General features: G+C 45.3%; 1 protein-coding gene across 2 annotated transcripts in view; it reads left to right on the top strand.

Annotated features, from left to right (window-relative positions):
- Nucleotides 1-19,554, top strand: part of VEGFB (vascular endothelial growth factor B) — a 156,938-nt gene that overhangs the window by 114,741 nt on the left and 22,643 nt on the right. For both annotated transcript variants that reach the window (XR_004540350.1, XM_033955046.1), the window contains exons 3-5: nucleotides 4,342-4,538; nucleotides 10,971-11,044; nucleotides 14,425-14,457. Coding sequence is in view for 1 of the 2 variants with exons in the window: in XM_033955046.1 (XP_033810937.1) it covers nucleotides 4,342-4,538; nucleotides 10,971-11,044; nucleotides 14,425-14,457 (304 nt within the window). In the remaining variant the exon portion in view is untranslated. The remainder of the gene's footprint in view (nucleotides 1-4,341; nucleotides 4,539-10,970; nucleotides 11,045-14,424; nucleotides 14,458-19,554) is intronic.

Here is a 19,554-nt window from a genome sequence, read left to right as displayed (position 1 = left end):
CCTGCCCTGGGAGGGGGGGTTCTTCAGGGGGGTCATCGAGTTATCTACGGTGGGGGGATTTCTGGCAGGAGGGATTAGGCACCATCCTGCTGATGATCTTTAAGGGGGTGAGGGGTGTTCCAGCAGGAGGGATTGGGCACCCTCTTGCCAGTGATCTTCAGGGGGAGGTGGGGAGTGTTCCGGCAGGAGGGATTGGGCACCTTCCTGCTGGTGATCTTCAAGGGGGGTTGAGAGGGATCCAGCAAGAGGGATTGGGCGCCCTCCTGCCGGCAATCTTCAAAGGAGGGTGTTCTGGGCAGGAGGGATTGGGAATCCATCCTGCCATGTTCGTTCGGGGCCAGTGGGGGGTGTTCTGGACAGGAGGAATTAGGCATCCCTTCTGCTCTGTTCATTCAGAGGGGGTGGGGGTTGAACTGGCAGCTGCAGCTGCTAAACTTATCGCGGACTAGGGAGATGTGTATGGCCGCCTAGGTTCGCCTAAGGGTAGTTCTGGGGCATACCATGCCCACGCATAGCCTTAAGCGAGTTTAGGCAGGCATGCGGGCCTCCTTAGGCTCCTGGAGGTGCCTCCAATGTAGGCGGCCTGCCTTGGGAGCTTTTTTAAAAAAAAAATGTGTGTCCCGATTGGCTGCCTACAATCAGGATGCCTACATTACAGATGAATGGGTGAGATCAAAGGGGAACATGGAATTTTTGTAGAAGGTTGAGAAGTTTCTTTAACCCCCCCCCCCAAATAAACCCTCATCTATAGGCCTGGATTTAAGCATGGGCAAGAGAGACTTGGGTGTCAAATTTTGAAGGTACCCTAGCTGATTTAGCTTGCGCTAAATGCCAACGCACCCATTATATTCTATGGACGCGTTAGCATTTAACACCTACTAATATTTAGCGTGCCTTAGTAAAAGACCCCCATTATTAGTCAAATAAAAATGTATTATTTTTTCCTTTTATATTTTTGTTTTATTTGTACATATTACCTTGAAGAGTGGTCTAACACAGCCACCACACCATTTCACTCACGATTAAAATTTGTAATTGCAATTAAAAGGTATGATTTTTTTTTTTTTATGGTTGTGGTAGAGAACTGCAGCTCCTTGTGACTCTGGACATTAGAGGGTTAAGGAACTTGCTCATAGTCACAAGGAGCATAAGTAGGGGGGGCGGGGAATAAATAACATACTTTTGAACATGTGATTAATCACGATTAAAATTTTAATTGAAATTTAGCCCTACTCTAGATATCTCTAGGTTCGATAAAAGCAAAATTCTCTTATCAATGATCTGCTAAGACTCTCACTTGACAGAGGAGGTTCAGTTAATGGATTGCGATTCACCTGTGGATCAGGTTGAGCTCTAAGGGCCAGATTCTCAAAACTTAAGGTTGCCTTTAACGCGGTCGCTAAACCGGTTCCAACTGCTGTAGTGTGCGCGTATTTTAGCGGCGGATTATCAAAACGACTTACAATGGTCTTTCCAAGCTTCCTAGCAGTCTCCGATTCTGCCATTCAAATAGACTTATCAATATTTAAATGAGCACTCTGGTGGATTCGTCAACATTACAAAGTGGTTCTCCAAGCATGGCATCAGCTTTTGGTGACCAGAAAATCAGCGACTGGTCCATGGGTGCCGGTACTGTGAAAAGTGCATCACTGGCATGTGTTTTGATTGTAGCTCATGAAAAAAAAAAAAATTACATGATTCATATAAATTATAGATTTTTTTTTTTTTTTTTGGGGGGGGTAGACAAAAACACACTTCTTGAGCACATGTATTATAGCCGTGTCATATGTGTTTCCGGCTGTGGTTCATGATAAAATTTTACATTAAAAACAATTACAAGATTTATATGAATTATAGTAATTTGGGGGGGGGAGAAAAGGCATGTCCTATGCGCGCTTGTTGAAAGCTGACATTGCATCTCCCTCTTTTTCATCCAATAGCTCTGGTACGCCTATGATTGACACACCGCTTACAGCGTTGCTTTTCCCAGCACATGCACACACTTACGCCTCTTTCATGGTGTATTCTGTACCTGTGCCAATCACATCACCAACTCATCTCATTTAAATTTAGATAACCTTCGCTACTCTTCACAAACCTCATTTGCATGCACATTTCTTTTTGAGAATGACTCACATTTTTGAAATCACTACAATAACGGCTGTGACAGCGGCCCATCAGTTTTTACCGCGAAGTTTTGAGAATCTAGTCCTAAGTGTTACAATCTTACTATTAAAAGGACCTATTTTGTTTGCTGTTGGTGTCTTAGGCATATTTGTGGTGGAAGAAATTAAGGAGCCCTTTTACTAAAGCATAGCATGCACTAAAAGTCTTTTGTCTGGCAGATATTTACTGCCCTAAAGAGATTTTTCAATTAGATAGAAGTTTTACTAATCCGCTTTGAATAATAATCATTTTTGCAATTACTAGTAATTCTTTTCCATTGCAGTTTTATTTAAATGTCTTCCCTTTGTCACTGGTCTTGCTCCAGACTTCTGTACTCTTTGTTTTTTACCATGGAGGGTTTTTAGGTATAGGTTGAATGTTGCCAATTATTTAATAGAGATATTGGAGAAATTTCTAAAGAGAATGAATAGCTATCAAAAGCAACCCAAGTTTATCTTATATGTAAAGAAATAATTTCCTCAAGCTAGTTATATGCCTTGGTGCACATGATCTCCAAAAGAAGGTTTTCAGCTAATAATGTTAAAGAAAATAATTCTGGCGGGATACAGTGGCAAAAGGAAAGGCATGTAACTATGCCTTCTGGGAATTCTAATATTTAAAGCCTAGGGCAGTGTCTCTCAAACTTTCTCGAGCCGGGACACACTAAAGGTAGTGGTGCATGTGGTGTCAGGTCAAAAGCGTGCCGGGACAAAGTCGCACGCAGACAACTGAGCGCAGCGCGGAGGCGCACGCCGAAGAAAATGACTGTTTTAAAGGGCTCCGACGGGGGGTGTGGGGGAAACCCCCCACACTTTACTTTATACAGATGGCGCCATGTTGTAGGGGCATTGTGGGGCATTTGGGGGGTTCTAACCCCCCACATTTTACTGAAAACTTCACTTTTTCCCTAAAAAACAGGGAAACAGTTAAGTTTACAGTATAATGAGGGTGGTTACAACCCCCCAAACCTCCCACAACGCCGCCGCGATCTGTATTAAGTAAAGTGTGTGGGGGGTTCCCCAACAAAACCTCCCGTCGGAGCCCCTAAAACACTCTTTTTCTTCAGCACGCGCTTCCGTCTTTAGCTCAGTTGTCGGCGCGCACCTTTATCTTCAGCGGTTTTGTCTATGAACCGGTGCATGTCAATGGTCGGTATATCAAAATTTAATTAAACTTGAAACTAGGGATAACCAGGAGGTTCTGGGTACAAAAGATCTCTAATAAGGAAGTGTTTATTGCAGTGGGAACCAATGTTTAAAAGGCCTATTTTTAAATGCGAAGAACCTGAGGGTGAGTCTAAGGGAGTAGTAGATTGTATCGAAAGAGGCTGATGGTAATTTACCTGAGAATGATCCAATACTGGAAAAGTAGATTGTGGTCTTTTGCCCCTAGATCACAGACCCATGTCAAATGAGGAAAATGCCAGTGTCGGAACTAAAAGGAAATAGAAGGAAGTGAAAGAAAACATCGTGACAGTCATATGTCACTCAGGGTGTGCAAGAAGTGCACAAAGAAGCATTACCTGTTCCTTATGTGCACTCCTTCATCGCACGTGCCTCCAGCTGCCAGTCCTGGGACTCCTTGCGCACGATCAGTTGAATATGCTAGGGGGGTTCCCGGAGTCGGCGGCTGGAGGCACCCTGCTGACTTCCAGGTTAGCGCAAGGAGGGGTGGAGTGGTTCGGTAGGGAATTTCTTTGGCTGGCGGGGGCTTCAGCATCTCCACCAGCAAAGATATTATTTTTAATGCAATTGGGGTGGGGGATACACTGCCCCCTCAGTCCACCTTTCCCCCCCTCCGAAATTGGAGGGCTGGCTATGTAAGTTAATATTTCTCACTATAATGTAGCACCGAAATTTTACCACTGATTGAGAAATAAAATCATATCATAAATCCCAGATTTCAGACCATTTTTAAGGAGATGATAAAGGGGAAAGGGATTGGGATTTGTATACCCCCTTTTTGTAGTTTTACAAGCTGCCTAATTTGCTCGTGCCCTTTCATTAGTGGCTCAAGGGCTAACATAAGACATGCTCCTGCTCTTCCTTTTGCGATCGATTCCTCTAATGAGCCCTCCCCCACCATATTCTGCAACTGGTAAGATTGATACTCCTGCCCTGGCCTATGGAGATAATAACATGCTCTGGTCTCCTGTTCCCCTTCACTCCCTTGCAGTGATAAAGTGGATGGAAGTGTATAATCGCAGTTACTGTCAGCTGAAAGAACAGCTGGTGGAAATCAACACCGAGTACCCAGAGGAGGTGGAGCACATCTTTCTGCCATCCTGTGTGCCGCTTCTACGCTGTGCTGGCTGCTGTGTGGACGAAGAGCTGCACTGCGTCCCCACCAAAATGCACATTGTGGTCATGCAGGTAATAAGTGAGAGAGACAACGTTGGGTAGGTTACGTGAGGGTGAGAGGATGGAGGCTGCAAGGCAGGAGGAAGAGAGGGGAGGAGAGGCAGGAGGCAGCACCACAAGAGAGCAAGACCACATGAGGACGGAAGCCACATGGCAAAAGATAGCACCACAAGTGTGTTTTGTGTGTGCATGTGACATGCTAGCAGTATCCTTTACCTTGGTTCAGGGCCAGCAAGGCAGCTGTCCTGGGCCCCACAGCTCCAGGAAGTAGGTATATGTCCCCCTTCTCCCTACCCCCATCGGGTATCTCCCTTACCTTCCCAATTTAACTTTAAAACGCATTTTGCTTTGCAGGGTGTTGCCGCTCAGTGGCGATTCCTACTATGCTGCCTTGGTGATTTCCCTCTGCCGTGGTCCATCCCACCTCTAACGCAACTTCCTTTTTCCACCTGGGTGGACCACGGCAGAGGAAAACACCAAGAAGGCTGCTGTGCTGGCAACACCTTGCAAAGCAAAATGCATTTAAAAATTAAACCAGGAAGGTGAGGGAGACCCTGGACAGGGGTAGAGAGAAAGGAGAGACCTGCTGGCCCACAGAGGGGCCCCCTGGAGTAGCTGTTTGTGAAGTAGATCGGGGGAGATGTTCAGAAAAAGCTAAAAGGGGGTAGGTGAAGGGGAGATAATAATGGGAGAAAGATGGTGGACAATGGGGTGGAAGAGAAAAGTAAAAAAATTGGACCCAAGCTGGCAATGATTTTAAGAGGAGGAAAAAGCCTCAGAACCTAACCCTTGCCAACCAGAGATATGGTTGGTGTCAGGTCAAAAGCGCGCCGGGACAAAGGCGTGCGCAGACAATTGAGCGCAGCGTGGAGGTGTGCGCCGCAGAAAATTACTGTTTTTAGGGCTCCGACAGGGGGGCGTGGGGGGGAACTCCCCCACTTTACTTAATAGAGATTGCGCCGCGTTGTGGGGGCGTTGTGGGGGGGTTGTAACTCCCCACATTTTACTGAAAACTTAACTTTTTCCCTGTTTTTAGGGAAAAAGTTAAGTTTACAGTAAAATGTGGGGGGTTACAACCCCCCACAAAGCTGGCGCGATCTCTATTAAGTAAACTGGGGGGGCTCCCCAACAAAACCCCCCGTCGGAGCCCCTAAAAACAGTAATTTTCTTTGGCGCGCGCCTTTGTCTTTCGCGGTGTTGTCTATGAACCGATATGGTTAAAGGTATAGAGGGTAGCAAACCTCAAAGCTCTGTGCAGTGTAATAAAGTGACAGCAACAAGATAGAAATAAAACTACTTATCTTGTAAGAAAGATCAGCACACCAACGATGGGCAGCACCTAAGGGTGTACAAGTTGCCGATCAATCCTGTCAAAAGGAGCACAAAAATATGGTTCATAGATAACACCGCGAAAGACAAAGGCGCGCGCCGACAAGTGAGCGCAAGACGGAGGTGCGCGCCGAAGAAAATTACTGTTTTTAGGGGTCCGACAGGGGGTTTTGTTGGAGAGCCCCCCCAGTTTACTTAATAGAGATCGCGCCGGCATTGTGGGGGGTTTGAGGGGTTGTAACCCCCCACATTTTACTGTAAACTTAACTTTTTCCCTAAAAACAGGGAAAAAGTTAAGTTTTCAGTAAAATGTGGGGAGTTACAACGCCCCCACAACGCGGCGCAATCTCTATTAAGTAAAGTGGGGGAGTTCCCCCCCACGCCCCCCTGTCGGAGCCCTAAAAACAGTAATTTTCTGCGGCGCACACCTCCACGCTGCGCTCAATTGTCTGCGCACGCCTTTGTCCCGGCGCGCTTTTGACCTGACACCCAAAAATATAGCTTCTCCTTGCATTCAAGATATTGGCTGTATATAAACAAAAATTATATTATATTGTATTATCTTAACTTTTTTTTTTTTTTTTTTAAATGGCCCAGCTCGATGTTTTGGCCAGCTAGACATTTTTTGGGGCCATTATTGGGAAAAAAAGTCCAAAATGAGCCATTTGCATGTAGGAGGAGCCAGCATTTTTAATGAACTGACCACACAAACTTGCCAGCAGAACAGTAGGGCACCCTAGGGGGCACTTCTGTGAACTTCACATTAAGTGTGCCAGGTACACATCTCACTATAACCCCCATACATTATATGGTTAGCCCTCCAAAACCTATTGTACCCACCTGTCTACCACCATATAACCCTTATGCCTGCAGGTGTCACCTATATGCCATATACATACAGTGGGGTTTGGAGGATTTTGGTGGACTCACACTTTCCAACAGAAGTGTACTAGTTAGGGTGGCATATGGGCCTGGTTCCCCTTCTCTGCAGTCCACTGCACTGTCCACCAGGCTACCTACTCCAGAGACCTACTTGCAGCTCTGCTAGGACTGGCCATAGTAACTGCAGCTGTCATAGAGACAGATATGTACTGTTTCATGCAGATATGTGAGGGGTAGAAGGGGGTCAGTGACCACCTGGTCAGTTTGAATGTCCTATTGGCCCTTATTCATTAAAAAAAAACAAAAACAGGTCTAGTTCAAAACGACCAAACTGTGCCCTGGATATTTTGTAAGATGTTTGATTATCGCTGTAAAATATCCAAGTGCTAAGCCCACTCTAATCCCACCCAAAATATGCCTCTAACACACCCCCTTAAGATTTAGATGCAATGGAAACAAAACGACCAGAAAGACATCTAGAAAGTCGGTGACAGGACAAAAGCGCGTGAGACTTCAGTACGCCGACATTGCAGTGCAAACAGTTCAGCGCAAGACCCCAGTGCGCCGCCTAAAAAGTTACTTTTAAAGAGCTCCGACGGGGGGCGTGGGGGGAACCCCCCCACACTTTACTTCATACTCTTCACGCTGCTGTTGGGGGGGTGTGGGGGGTGCAACCCCCCACTATAGAGAACTCGTAACTTAAAAAAAAAAATAAATAAAATAATCGGGAAAAAGTTAAGTTTACTTTATAATGGAGGGTTCCAACCCCACCCCCTCTCCCCAGAGCAGCGCAAAGAGTATGAAGTAAACTGGGGGGTTCCCCAATTACACCCCGCATCGGAGCTCTTTAAAAGTAACTTTTTAGGCGGCGCACTGGGGACTTGTGCCGATTTGTCTGCGCTGCAATATCAGCGTGCCGAAGTCCCGCACGCGAATGACTATGAACCAGAAATTCAGTTTCGAAAATGCCCACTTGGACGTTTTGACTAGTAAGATGTCCAAGTGCCAGTTGATGCTGTCTTTTAGACATCTATCTTTTTTGAAAATGAGTCCTCATGGTCTTTATCTGCCTTCATTTTCTATATTTGCTTTTTGACCATCACTGCACACTGAGCTGAGGATTTCTGTGTGTCTGTTACCGAATTCCCGCTCTTTCTCAAATCTGGTGCACTCAACCGACCAGCAAGTGCTGGGAATTCAGAAACAGCCGCATTAGGCTGGCAGGGAGGCATGAAACAGGCTTAGAGCCCAAGAAAATGATCTGGGTATGAAGATTCAAGTTGTTGGACTCCTGTTGCAGGTATCATAGCCAAAACATAGCCGTTTCAAGTCCCTTCAGTAAAGCATAAACTTGTTTTAAGTGATTGAATTAGTCACTTATATGTCACTCCTTTCTCCTACCGACTCCTAAAGTGGAACTCAATATTGTGCACATATAGTTAAGATTATATTCCCCCTGTACATTGCTAAGCCTTTGTTCCCATTAGATTTTATCTGCTTTGTAGATACCCTGTTCACAGCTGTAGCTTCTCACAATCCGGTGTTGGGTCCTGCGCTACTAGCAGACTAGGTCCTCATAATTATGATCGAGACTTTCAAAATACTGAAAGGAATCGACCAAATAGAGCACGATAAAAAATTATTTACAATGTCTAATGTGACATGGACAAGAGGACATGGACTGAAGCTAAGGGGGGACAGGTTCAAGACAGATATCAGGAAGTTCTGCTTCACGCAACGAGTGGTGGACACCTGGAATGCTCTCCCGGAGGAGATAATTGCGGAATCCACCGTTTCAGGGTTTAAAGGTAAGTTAGATGTACATCTCCTTATGAGTGGCTTAAGGTAACATAGAACATAGGTAAGGTTAAGCTAGATGTGCATCTCTTATGAGAAGCTTAGAGTATGGGGACTAATACTATGCCAGAGTTCACCTGGCGGGGCCTCCGCGTGTGCGGATCGCCGGACTTGATGGACCTCGGGTCTGTTCCGGAGATGGCACTTCTTATGTCCTTATGTAATTTGTATGTGGATTATTTACTATCTTCTATGTGGAGCAATTTATTGTCTAAATTGGAACTTTGACTCTATATTAAAGTCCATTTCAGGAGCATCGTTATTTCACAGAGTTTTTTTTGGGCTCCTCACAATCCCCCATGATTTAAGAACTTTAGATAATTTTGTGTCATCACTGGTTGCTTCCTTTTCCAGATCATTTATAAATATGTTAAAAAGCACCAGTCCCTGGCTTTCTCCACAATTTGCCTTTCTCCATTGGGGGAAAAAAATGACAAATCCTACTCTGCTTCCTATCTTTTAACCAGTTACCAAGCCACAATAGGAAATATGAATTCACAATAGTTATATAAAGTTTGTACTTAAGGCAACAGAGGGTTAAGCAACTTGTCCAAGGTCACAAGGAGCCACATAGTAAATGATAGCAGATAAAGACCTGAATGGTCCATCCACTCTGCCCAATAGTCATACTCATTATACGGTATATTCGTGGTTAAATTGTCTTTTCTTTAATATTTCTGGGCAATAGACCATAGAAGTCCGGTTCCCACTGCTGGAGTTGCCATTGAAGCCCACTCCAGCTTTTCCTAACCATCCTGTCACTGGAGCTTCTATCAAAGCCCTCCCCAGCTCATCCTAAATCAAATCACCATATATGTATGGGATTCAGACCATACAGGATTGCCTAGTACTGGCCTTAGTTGTTTTATACTAGTGTCTCTCAAACTTTTTTAGTTCAGGCACACTAAACGGAGCAAATGTTTTTCGTAGCACATTAAATTTTAAATTGTAAAATTGCAAAACCAACAAAAAATCATAGAGAATATGGGGCTCAAAATCGAAAGAGAAAAATGTCCAAAAACTGGCCTAAGTCATCAGTCAAAAATGTCCAAATGCCGATAATAAAACCGGGTTTTGGACGTATTTATAAACAACCTAGGCATTCATAGTACTGATGAACAACCATAGCTAAACGGGGCGTGTCAGGAGGAGTGTTGAGGGCAGGATTTGGGCGGGACGTGGGCAGGCTTAGACTTAGTTGTACTGCATGTATAACCAAAAGTTATACAGCACAGGATCAACGGAACTTGGATGTTGTGACTTAGACCATTTAAAACACTGCAAACACATAATACAGACCCCCACACACTACCCCAGTGATCACTGAACCCCCCCCCATAAAAATATTAATCACAATGTGAAAATTGTGCCTCCAGAACATCATCGCCTAGCATAGGAAAGCCTAGTCGTGCTGCACAGAGGCATCTTAAGCTATCTTGGGGGTGGGTTAGGGCTCAGAGAGAGGAAGACCCATGCCCATAAGCCCCTGTAATCACTGCATTGATACTTAAATGTACACTCCCCTATACACCCCCACAACCCTTTTTTACTGGCATATAAGTGTCTCCTGCAGCCATAAGGGCTATTGGGGTGGTAGATAAGTGGGTCTAAGGGATTCTGGAGGTGGTTTGGGGGTCTCACCATGACCTATAAGGGAGCTGTAGTGAGGAGAAGACATGGCACCCTTTTTGTGAAGTTCACAGCAGTGCCCTGTAAGGTACCCCACTATTCAGGTGCCATGTCTGTGTGTTCAGTCCATTAATTTGCAGACCCCTCCCAAGTCCAACAGGGCTTGTTCTAAGTGTTTTTGACTTGGACGAAAATGTGGTATAAAGATGGACGATTTAGTGACTTGAACGATCAGATCGGCAGGACGTATACTTGGATGATTTTCGAAACAAAAAAATATTTTTCGAAAATGTGTCCTAAGCTGTTTTTTACTTTGGACGACTTGCGACTTGGATTATGCCCCTTCACGTATATAGAAGACAAAATCATGATTTTATGCTACTGATTTATGCACTTTTGTATGTTACATTTTTTTATAGTGTCCCCTGAAGAAGGCATTCTTTCAGTGCCGAAACTGGGATTCTTGCTGGGACCATTGTTTCTAATAAATACTTTATTACTGGTTGGAAAGACCTTGCCTTTTTGATTGACTGTAGATATCCTAAGGCGAGGTGCTCTTCTGTTTGTTTTTTTTCAAATCTGCAGCCATCTCATGCATAAATTCTCTTCCCCCCAATCAACCCTTCTTCTACATCGACAGATCCATACCCCCTCCCCCCACACACACACCCTCACATTCAGATATCCCTATCCTTTTGTAGTGAAGCTTTTGTCAACATATGTCTCTTTCTTTGTTTCCCCCACTAGATAATGAAGACGAAATTCATGAACACCCAAATAGTGGATATGCCATTTGTACAGCACAGCGAATGTGAATGCAGGTATGCATCATGACTAAGGTGACCATACGTCCCGTTTGGAACGGAACAGTCCCGTTTTCGGATCCCCTGTCCCGTTGTCCCCACACACAGCTTCCGGACGCTTCCTGTCCCTCCTTGCCACATCAAAAAAGAAAACAAAAACAAAAATGTCCCTTCCGGCCCGATTTAAACTCCCCTCCCCCCCAGTCCACCGCCGCTGCTCCTCAGCTTACCTTCCTGCCTAATCGTTCCCAGAAGCCTTCTTCCCGACATCAATTCTGACGTCAGAAAGGACGTTCAGGGCCACCCAATCGCTGCCTGGCTGGCCCGAATGTCCTCTCCGACATTAGAATTGACATTGGGAAGAAGGCTTCTGGGCGCGATTAGGCAGGAAGGTATGCAGAGGAACAGCGGCAGTGGACCAGAGGGAAGTTTAAGTCGGGCCTGGAGGGAGGCTTTTATTTTTATCCTGTGGTAGGGGGGAAGGAGGTAGGCAGGCAAGCTTGCTTTTGCGCGGCAGAGAGGTAGATAGGTAGGCAGGCAGGTAGGCTGGCTGGCTGGCTGGCTTTGGGGGAGGTAGGTAGGTAGGCAGGCTTTGGGGGAGGCAGGCTAGCTTTGGGGGAGGTAGGCAGGCAGGCTGGCTCTGGGGGAGGTAGACTGGCTCTGGGGAAGGCAGGCTGGCTTTGGGGGAGGTAGGCAGGTAGGCAGGCTGGCTTTGGGGGAGATAGGCAGGCAGGCAACTGGCTCTGGGGGAGGAAGGCAGGCAGACTGGCTGACTTTGGGGAAGGCAGGCAGGTAGGCTGGCTCTGGGGGAGATATGCTGGCTCTGGGGGTGGCAGGTTGGCTTTGGGGGAGGTAGGCAGGCAGGCAGGCTGGCTTTGGGGGAGATAGGCAGGCTGGCTGGTTCTGGGGGAGGAAGGCAGGCAGGCTGGCTAGCTCTGGGGGAGATAGGCAGGCAGGCTGGCTGGTTCTGGGGGACGAAGGCAGGCAGGCTGGCTGGCTCTGGGGGAGGAAGGCAGGCAGGCAGGCTGGCTGACATTGGGGGAGGAAGGCAGTCAGGCTTTGGGGGAGGCAGGCAGGCTGGCTTTGGGGGAGGTAGGCTGGCAGGCTTTTTGGGAGGGGATGGGACAAAGGCTGGAAGGCAGTGAGGGGGACATAGGAAGGAGGGATGAAGGAAGGAGAGAAAGAGGCAGAGAAGGTAGGGGGATTGTAAGTAGAAGAAAGACTAGAGATATAAAGGCCTGAACCAAAGGAGAAAGACAGGAGGCAGAAGCAGGACTTTGGGAGGTGCAGACAGAGGGGGAGAGCCCCTGAGGAAGAGCAGAGAGAGGCAAGATCATAACAGAGGAGGGAGAGAGAGGGAGACCTGGAACAAAGGAGAACTGACACTGGATCTGGGGGCACTAAGGTCATAGGAAGGAGGCGCTGGGGACACTAAGGACATAGGAAGGAGGCACTCGGGCACTAAGGACATAGGAAGGGACACTAAAGACATAGGAAGGAGGTGCTGGAGGCACTACGGACATAGGAAGAAGGCGCTGGGGGCACTAAGGACATAGGAAGGAAGGAGGGAGAGAATAGAAAGGGACAATTGTTGGGCCTGAGTGCAGAAAGAAATGAAAGAAAAGGATGCACAGTCAGAAGGAAACGCAACCAGAGACTAATGAAATCACCAGACAGCAAAAGTAGGAAAAATGATTTTATTTTCAATTTAGTGATCAAAATGTGTCAGTTTTGAGAATTTATACCTGCTGTCTATATTTTGCACTATATTTGTATATTTTTCTATAGTTACTGAGGTGACATCTTTGAAAACCCCCCAAATATAAATGATAATTAACATTTTCTCTGCGTATAGGGTGCTTTGTGTTTTTTTTAATTTTATGGTTACCATTATGAAATAAGAATGGAAGAAATTGGGGGCGGGGCTAGGGTGGGATTGGAGGTGGGGCTAGGGTGGGATTGGAGCGGGACTGAATATTAATAGATGTCCCGTTTTAATGAAAAAAATAAATGGTCACGTTAATCATGACCCTACCAAAGAGGCAACAAATACAAATGGCAAGGGGGAAGGGGGGAGGAGAGACGTAGGCCTTGGGTATTGATTTAACTGTAGAAACTTATATTCCTATCTATCCAGAAGGGTCAAGAATCAAAAAGGAAGAAAATAGAATTGACTTGGATAAGGCATGATCTTGTGCAGGTTGTCAAGCTTGTATAGCTGATAAACAGGCAATATCTTCAACACCTATTATGGGGGGGTAGGAGCGGAAGGGGGTATATCTTTTGTTTTGGTATTATTCTTGATGATAATGATGGATGGGGGAGGGAATTTTTATCTTTTGTATAGATACTGATTGATTATAAGTGCTTGGTTGATTATCATTATTTGTATATAAATTGTATTGCACTTTTTGTTGGCATTAAAAACTAAATAAAGTTCTCCCCCCAAAAAAGAAGCATAAGGTGTGAGGGGAGAGGAGCATCATAATTAAAAGAAGCCATGAGGCACTGCTGATAGCACCCAAAGAAGGGACCTAGGCAGTGCTAAAAGCTTGCATTTTTAAAAACGACGCCAAATATATTTACACATCTTTATATCGCCAGTTATGCTAGAGCCTGAACCTGAGAATTACTATCAAGAGAACCAAAATCTGCAATTTAACTCAGCATTCAGACCAAACATGTGCAAGTAGAGCCAAGTAGACTTGGGTCTCTGGCTCTATCGTACACTGAGCTGTGAACTCTATGCCCAGCTCAGAATCCGAGAACACACATCCCCCTGGGAGAGGGCAAGGAGTCTATTTTTATAAGAGGCTGCAGCATGGGTGGAATATTTTTATTTATTTATTTATTCCATTTCTTCCTATACAAGCTCTTGGCGACATTACAGAGGAAGGGGGTTAGAAGAGGGTAGGGAGGACAATTGAGGGCAGGAAGATTCAGGAGGAGAAGAGGATACAAGTGATTAGGTGTCAAATAGATGAGTTTTCAGTTTCTTCTGGAATTTGGTGTGGTTAGATTCCGTCCTGGTCATTTCAGTAAGGTCATTTCAAGTTTTTACGCCTAGAAAGGTGAGCATGGAGTGGAAACACGTTTGTATTGCAGATGTTTTGTGGAAGGGAGATTTAGAAGTATTCTGTTGAGAGTTCTGCATGAAGTAGACTATGCCTTGGAAAAGAGCTGGATGAGAGGAGCTGCAGAGTTTCCGTAAAGTATACGGTGAATGATGCATGAAGTTTTGAAGGTTATTTGTGACGAGATGGGTAGCTAGTGCAGTTGCCTGATGAAGGCTGTAATCAAGTCATATTTTCTCAGGTTGAAGATTAGTCTGACAGTGGTGTTTTGGATGAGTTGCATTCTAGTACTGAAGTTGATATTTCTAATCATTTGTTTTACAGACCAAAGAAAAATGCAAAGTTAAAAGAATCAAGGTAAGGAATTTTCTCAGCCTGATCTCCATCATCAGTTATCTCTCTTTTTGCCTCCTCCTTATCTCTCTTTCCTCTCTGTTCCCCTCTCTCACACGCTTTCATTTTCTGTGCTTTATCGTATGAAGAACCAAAGTCTTGTTCTTTCACTCTTGCTTATCCAGTCCCAATTGTGTTTTTCCTGTACACCATCCTCATCCTCTCTACATACCTCATGTCCTTCTCTCTCTCTCTCAATGGAGCAGAATTGCAACTGGACATTTTAGTACCCAGGAAAGCAAAGTATGTTTGTGTTTTTACCTAGGGAAGCAAAGTATGTTTGTGTTTTTACCCTTCACTCTTATCTGCACCTTTTCCTCTAGCCTTCCCACTCTAATTTCCAGTCCTTTTTCCTACTCCTCTCTTTTCCCCTCCAACCTGATTGGTAGGAGAACAGTAGCATTCTTTTTTTCTAACCATCCACTGACAGGCCCTGTTTGCATTTTAGTCATTTCTCTGAAGACAAGAAGCACACTTCATCCTCACAGATGAGTGATATCATCAGACAGAGCCCTGACAGAGGGCCGGATGCACAAAGCTCTGAAACCATGGTCAAGAAAAATACTGTGATGGGAGCGATTTTATTTTTTACTGGTGATGTGCAACACAAATAGCATGCAAATTATATGCATGCTATTAACAAAATTATTTAACACCGAGGAGTTTTTCAGAACAGCCACTCAGTATCTCTTGCTTTGCAGAGGCTGGAGGACATTTTTCTGTTATGCTCTATGCTGAGGTAAAACTTTTGAAGGGCCTTTCTTGCAAGGTTACCACCTCCCAAAAAAGTCCTTCTCTAATTAGGACATTTTTGTTAGGTATTTCTCATTCATTTCAAGTTTTCTTCATATTTGCCATGGCCTGAACTGGTATCATCACAGAAGAGCGGGACTTGGGTGTGATTGTATGTGATGATCTTAAGGTGGCCATACCATATGCAACCTAGCATCCTTCTAGCTTTCACCGTCACCTTTTCAACCTGTATGGCCACCTTAAGGGTAGCTCAGGAGCAAGCTCTGGAGTGTACGTCACCAACAAAATATAATCTGCTTAAAAATAGGTACTGATTCAAAAGCCATGTATCAATACCATCAAATAGCTAAGAAAATACTAAAATTGAGGACAAGGCTGACCTCTGAAGGACACCACATGATAAAAAAAAAAAATGAATGGAAGAATAAGAACTATCAATGTAGATGGAAAACCATCCTTCCCAGCAAGAAAGAACTGAACCACTGCAGAACCATACCTGTAAAGCCTACAGAATACAATCTGGACAACAAGAGATGGCGATTCACCAAATCGAAAGCTACTGTGAGGTCCAGTGAAACTACTACTATTACTTAAAAATTATATAGTGCTGAAAGGCGTATGCAATGGTGTACATTTTGACATTTATATAGATGGTCCCTGCTTAGAAGAGCTTACAATCTAACTTGGACAGACAGACATGACATAGAGGGTAGGGGATGCAGAACCCAAAGTGAAAGAGTTAGGAGTCAAAAGCACTCTCAGAGAGGAAGGCTTTTAAACAGGCCTTGAACACCACCAGAGGGATTCGGGCAGCTTGTTCCAAGCATACTGTGCAGCAAGGCAGAAGGAATGGAGTCTGGAGTTGACAGTTGAAGAGAAGGGCACAGATAGGAGGGACTTACCAGCTGAGCAGAGCTCACGGGAGGGGGATGGGAATCATAGGGGGAGATAAGTAAAGAGAGATAGTGAGGGGCAGCTGAGTGAATGCATTTGTAGATCAGTAAGTGGAGTTTGAATTGTATTTGGAAATGGATAGGAAGCCAATGAAGTGACTTTAGGAGAAGAGTAATGTAAGTAAAGCGGCTCTCCTGGAATATGAGTTGTGCAGCCGCATTCTGGATGGACTGGAGGGGAGTGAGATGGCTAAGCGAAAGACCCGAGAGTAATGGGTTGCAGTAGTCTAAGCGTCAGGTGATGAGAGTGTGGATAAGTGTTTTGGTAGTGTGCTTAGAGAGGAAGGGTTGGATTTTGGTAATATTATAGAGGAAGAAGCGGCAGGTTTTAGCAATATGTTGTATCTGGGTGGTGAAGGAGAGAGAGGAGTCAAAGATGACTCCTATATTACGAGCAGACAAAACAGAAAGGATGAGAGTATTGTCCACAGAGACAGAGAACGAGGGAAGCGGAGATGTGGGTTTAGGCGGGAAGATGAGCAACTGTGTTCTGGCCATATTCAATTTTATATGGTGGTGAGACATCCAGGTGGTAATGTCGGACAGGCAGGCTGAAACTCTGGTCTGGGTTTCAGTAGAGATATTTGGCTCAGAGAGGTAGCTCTGGGAGTCATCAGCATAGAGGTGATAATGAAAGCCGTGGGAGGAGATCAGTGCTCTAAGTGAGCAAGTGTAGATTGAGAAAAGGAGTGGTCCCAGCGCAGAGCCTCGAGGTACACCAATCGATAGCGGGAAGGCTGTGGTGCGATGGGAGAGAAAGGTGAAGGTGCACTGAAGGTGCGATGGGAGAGAAAGGAAGAAAACCAGGAGAGGACAGAACCCTGGAATCCCGACAAGGACAGTGATTCAAGGAGTAGGTAGTGATCAACAGTATCAAATACGGCAGAGAGATCAAGAAGGATGAGGATAGAGTAGAGGCCTATGGATCTGGCCAAGAACAGGTCATTGGAAACTTTAGTTAAGGGCAGTTTCCATGGAATGCAGCGAGCAAAAGCTTGACTAAAGCAGATCCAGAATAGCATGGGATGAGACAAAGTCCAGGCAACAGCGGTGAGCAGCATGCTCAAGTAACTTGGATAAGAAAGGGAAGCGGGAGATGGGGGCAATAGTTGGAGGGACACATGGGGTCCAGTGAGGGTTTCTTAAGGAGGGGTGTGACAATGGCATGCATGTTTGACAGCATCAGGGACAGTTGCAGTGGAGAGCGACAGATTGAGGATGTGGCAGATAGGAGGGATGACAGAGGGTGAGATAGCACCAAGTAGGTGAGTGGGAATCGGATCGGAGGAGCAGGTAGTGGGTTTGGAGGATGAGAGATGTGTGGTTTCCTCCTCAGTGATCTCAGAGAAAGAGGAGAGGGTGGCAGATGTTGAGGGGAGGTTAGTGGAAGGGGAAGCAGCCTGGTTGAAAGCTCAAAGTGAATCTTCTGAATCTTATTGTAGAAGAACACCACAATTGTCTGTGGAGAAATTGAAGAGGGGAATAGGCAGTGAAGTGAGGGTGCTTTGAGAAGGGAGTTTAGTGTGGTAAAGAGATGGCGAGGATTGGAGCTAAGAGAAGTGGTTAAGTGGACATTGTGTTCTTCTTTGGCCAGCGAGAAGGTAGACTAGAATAATGTCTGCATGAATTTGAAGCATATGAAATTGGTGTGTGCACGGGATTTAAGCCAGAGATGTTCAGCGTAATAGGCACATGAGTGCAGGTAGCATATGCAGGAGGTGAGCCAAAGTTGGGGTTTGGCATGCCTAACTGGATGTGAGATTGGAGGAGCAAGGGTATCTAGAGCAGACGAGAGAATGGTATTATAAGAGAGGGCAGCTTCGTTGATAGTCTTGTGTGATATAGTTGTTGAGGAGAGGGATAAGATATCGCTGGATAGGGCTTTGGGATCAATAGCCTAAAAGTTCCTGAACATGTTGGTGGTGATTAGCTGGATCGGGGGGGGGGGGGGGTATGATGATGAATAGCGAACATTAACAGGTGATGGTCAGAGAGGGGAAAAGTGGTATTGCAGAATTTGGTGGTTGAGCAGTTGGAGGATAGAATTAGGTCTAGGCAGTGTCTTTTCTGGTGTGTAGGGGTGGTGGAGCACAGCAAGAGATTGTATGAGGATGTTAGGGCAAGGAACTTAGAGGCGAAGGAGTCGGAGAAGTCATCGACATGATTATGGAGACAACCAAAACAATATAATCAGCATCTAACGTGCTATAAACCTCACTGACAGATGCTAAAATTATCTCCATGCTATGGCCTTATCAAAATCTGACCTCTTGGAAGTGGAAAGCAAAGATTCCACATAATCCACCAAATGACTCAAAACAACAATGTAGGCACATGCGGGGCAGGATGCTCTGGAAAGCTCTTCAGTATCAGAGAGCTTTGATTTCCTCACTCCTTACTGATTTCTATCTGATGATATCACTGATCCTGCTGTCCCTATTCTACAAGTAAGTAACTTCATTTTTTTTATGATCCCAAAGTGCTTTGTAAAATTTGCAGCTGATCTTCTCATCCCTCCCCTACTGATAGTGTTGCTCTGGGGATGCGTTTCTTCTCTGCTGGCTGCAAAGCAACACCGTCAAACTATGATGTCTAAAATGAAAGAGAATGATAGTGCATGTTCTATGCTTGCCTCAGAACTCAGACAGGTGTCCAGGCATTTCCATGCATCTCTCCATTCCATCAGTATGCTGGGAAATCAGGGAATGGCTCTAATGCTTCACTCCCTTGGGGGGAGGGGGGGTCTCTGGCATTCTCACACCTTCTGTACCCATCTGGCTAGAGTTTTTCTCAGTTCTAAGGTTACAGAATCTATGGAATACAAACTACATCTGGGTCACCAACAAAGTCAGCACCTCTCCTGCCAGATGCCTTTGTGGGAGCCTGAAAGGATGTCAGTATTGTCAGATAAGTTATGTGTAGCCCATTTCCTCTATGTAGAATTCTAACCATGTTAGCCCTGGAGAAAAATGGTCTTTTTGCATGCTGTGACATCTTTCCTTGGACCCAATGTATACAGGGATGTTGTAGTAATTGTGCTTTCAAGGTCCCTTTTATAGATGTCCCTTACCACCTGAAAAGAGACAGCTTTCTTTCCACAGGCGGGAACGCCTCGGGGGAAAAAGAGAGAACAGACCCAAGCGTAAACAGAAGAAAGGAAAGGCACCCATCATGAGCCTGTATGGACTCTTGTTCTACAGCTGCACGAACATTTCCTCAGAGAGAGAGAAAAAAAAAATAATAATAAAAGCAGTATCTGATAACCTTTCCCACCCTCTAGCCCTACTGTCCATATTCCTCCCTTGGGCAGTCTTCAAAAGCATTGCAGACATCTCCTGGGAAAAAAAAAATCAAT

This window comes from Geotrypetes seraphini, chromosome 8, assembly GCF_902459505.1.
Source record: "Geotrypetes seraphini chromosome 8, aGeoSer1.1, whole genome shotgun sequence".
Lineage (NCBI taxonomy): Eukaryota > Metazoa > Chordata > Amphibia > Gymnophiona > Dermophiidae > Geotrypetes > Geotrypetes seraphini.
This window is presented reverse-complemented; position numbering and strand designations above follow the sequence as displayed.